This window comes from Notolepis coatsorum (assembly GCF_963971535.1).
Source record: "Notolepis coatsorum genome assembly, chromosome: 6".
NCBI lineage: Eukaryota > Metazoa > Chordata > Actinopteri > Aulopiformes > Paralepididae > Notolepis > Notolepis coatsorum.
Window position 1 is genome coordinate 173513074 of NC_140170.1, and position 2500 is coordinate 173515573.

General features: G+C 39.8%; 1 protein-coding gene across 1 annotated transcript in view; it reads left to right on the forward strand.

Moving 5' to 3' along the window:
- The window catches only part of fer1l4 (fer-1 like family member 4), a gene marked incomplete at both ends in the record, with an annotated part of 112825 nt that overhangs the window by 103529 nt on the left and 6796 nt on the right, over positions 1 to 2500 (forward strand). The window contains 2 exons of the mRNA XM_084315837.1: positions 924 to 1009; positions 1488 to 1586. Of these exons, the coding sequence (XP_084171963.1) occupies positions 924 to 1009; positions 1488 to 1586 (185 nt within the window). The remainder of the gene's footprint in view (positions 1 to 923; positions 1010 to 1487; positions 1587 to 2500) is intronic.

Sequence of the window (2500 nt, forward strand, 5' to 3'; positions counted from 1 at the left end):
ACATGCTAGCTTATAGCTACAGTATAAACCAGGCCTGGCTCAGGTATAACATGCTAGCTTATAGCTACAGTATAAACCAGGCCTGTCTCAGGTATAACATGCTAGCTTATAGCTACAGTATAAACCAGGCCTGTCTCAGGTATAACATGCTAGCTTATAGCTACAGTATAAACCAGGCCTGTCTCAGGTATAACATGCTAGCTTATAGCTACAGTATAAACCAGGCCTGCCTCAGGTATAACATGCTAGCTTATAGCTACAGTATAAACCAGGCCTGTCTCAGGTATAACATGCTAGCTTATAGCTACAGTATAAACCAGGCCTGGCTCAGGTATAACATGCTAGCTTATAGCTACAGTATAAACCAGGCCTGTCTCAGGTATAACATGCTAGCTTATAGCTACAGTATAAACCAGGCCTGGCTCAGGTATAACATGCTAGCTTATAGCTACAGTATAAACCAGGCCTGTCTCAGGTATAACATGCTAGCTTATAGCTACAGTATAAACCAGGCCTGTCTCAGGTATAACATGCTAGCTTATAGCTACAGTATAAACCAGGCCTGTCTCAGGTATAACATGCTAGCTTATAGCTACAGTATAAACCAGGCCTGCCTCAGGTATAACATGCTAGCTTATAGCTACAGTATAAACCAGGCCTGTCTCAGGTATAACATGCTAGCTTATAGCTACAGTATAAACCAGGCCTGAAGTACAACATAGTACTAGCTTACAGCTAATAGTAGGCCTATATACAGTAGGTTTTCACTTGTTGAAGGAGATGAGGAACTGCTGAATGCAGAAAATCTGAAAAGTAAATGTAAATGTTTTGACATTATACTGTTATGTGGATGTGTGTGTGTGTGTGTGTGTGTGTGTGTGTGTGCGTGCGTGTGCGTGTGTGTTTGCGTGTGTGTATACCAGGGCTATCTCCATATGTGGGTGGACATGTTTCCCACTGACGTCCCAGCCCCGCCCCCTGTCGACATCAAGCCCCGCCTACCTATCCAGTAGGTTGTCATGACAAACAATGATAATATACAATCGGACGGTGTACTGTGGATTGAATCACAGCGATTTCAATGGAATCAGATATAGAACAGAATAGAACAACAATGAGTTATGTGCAAAGCTGAATGTCCATACATCATCAACTGAATCCAGATTCAGAGGTGACACATCGTCTTCTGATGTTTCTTCTGTGTTGTTTCACATCAGAGGTGATTCCCATGTCCCTGTGTTGTTGTAGTGCAGGTTGTAGAACCAACACTGTCTTACTCCGAGGAACATGTTACTACATTGTAATGTTTCAAACAGAGGCCTCTTTCCTCCGACATGGCTGCCCGTAACCCTAGGTAACCACAGACAAGTATTGATCTACTTCTGCTTTCTACACCTCTACACCAGGTCTGTCTGTGTGTGTGTGTGTGTGTGTTCTCTTATGTGTAACCATGGTAACAGCCAGGCATGTTGTCTCCGTGGCGACAGGTATGAGCTGCGTGTGACCATCTGGAACACAGACGATGTGGTCCTGGACGATGTTAACCCTTTCACTGGCGCACTCTCTTCTGATATATACGTTAAAGGGTACATACATACACACACACACACACACACGCACAAACGCACGCACGCACGCACACACACACGCACGCACGCACGCACGCACGCACGCACGCGCGCGCACACACACACACACACACACACACACACACACACACACACACACACACACACACACACACACACACACACACACACACACACACACATACTGTAAACAAACACAAATACACACATATATACAGATGTACTGTACACACAACACTATTCTATTCTATTTTATTTTACTCTGATTTGCTCCAGTCTATTCTATTCTAATCTACTCCCTTTTACTCTTTAGGTAGATTAACTCTTATATGGTGTGTTGTATTATATTATATGTTGTGTTGTTTTATATTATATTATGTTGTGTTGTATTGTATTATATTATAATGTTGTGTTGTGTTTTAACTAAGATAATATAAGATAAGATAAGATAAGATATTCCTTTATTGATCCCCTTGGGGAAATTCAGGCATCATAGCAGCATGGGGGAGGGGGGAGGGGAGGTACAGTATGTTAATAGTAGAAGACATGATACAGGTCATAAAATTATAGTACAGTAGAAGAGTACAAATTTAAATAAGCAGTGTAAACAATATAACAACATAATTAACTCTGAGTATATACGCATGAGTTATGAGTTAATGAGTTAAGTTGTTATATTATAATAATATAATATGTTGTGTTGTATTATATCGTAAATGTTGTGTTATATTGTAATATGTTGTGTTGTGTTATATTATAATATGTTGCATTGTATTATATTGTAATATGTTGTGTTATATTGAAATATCTTATGTTGTATTATATCGTAATATCTTGTGTTGTGTTATATTGTGTTGTGTTGTATTATATCGTAATATCTTGTGTTGTGTTATATTGTAATATGTTGTGTG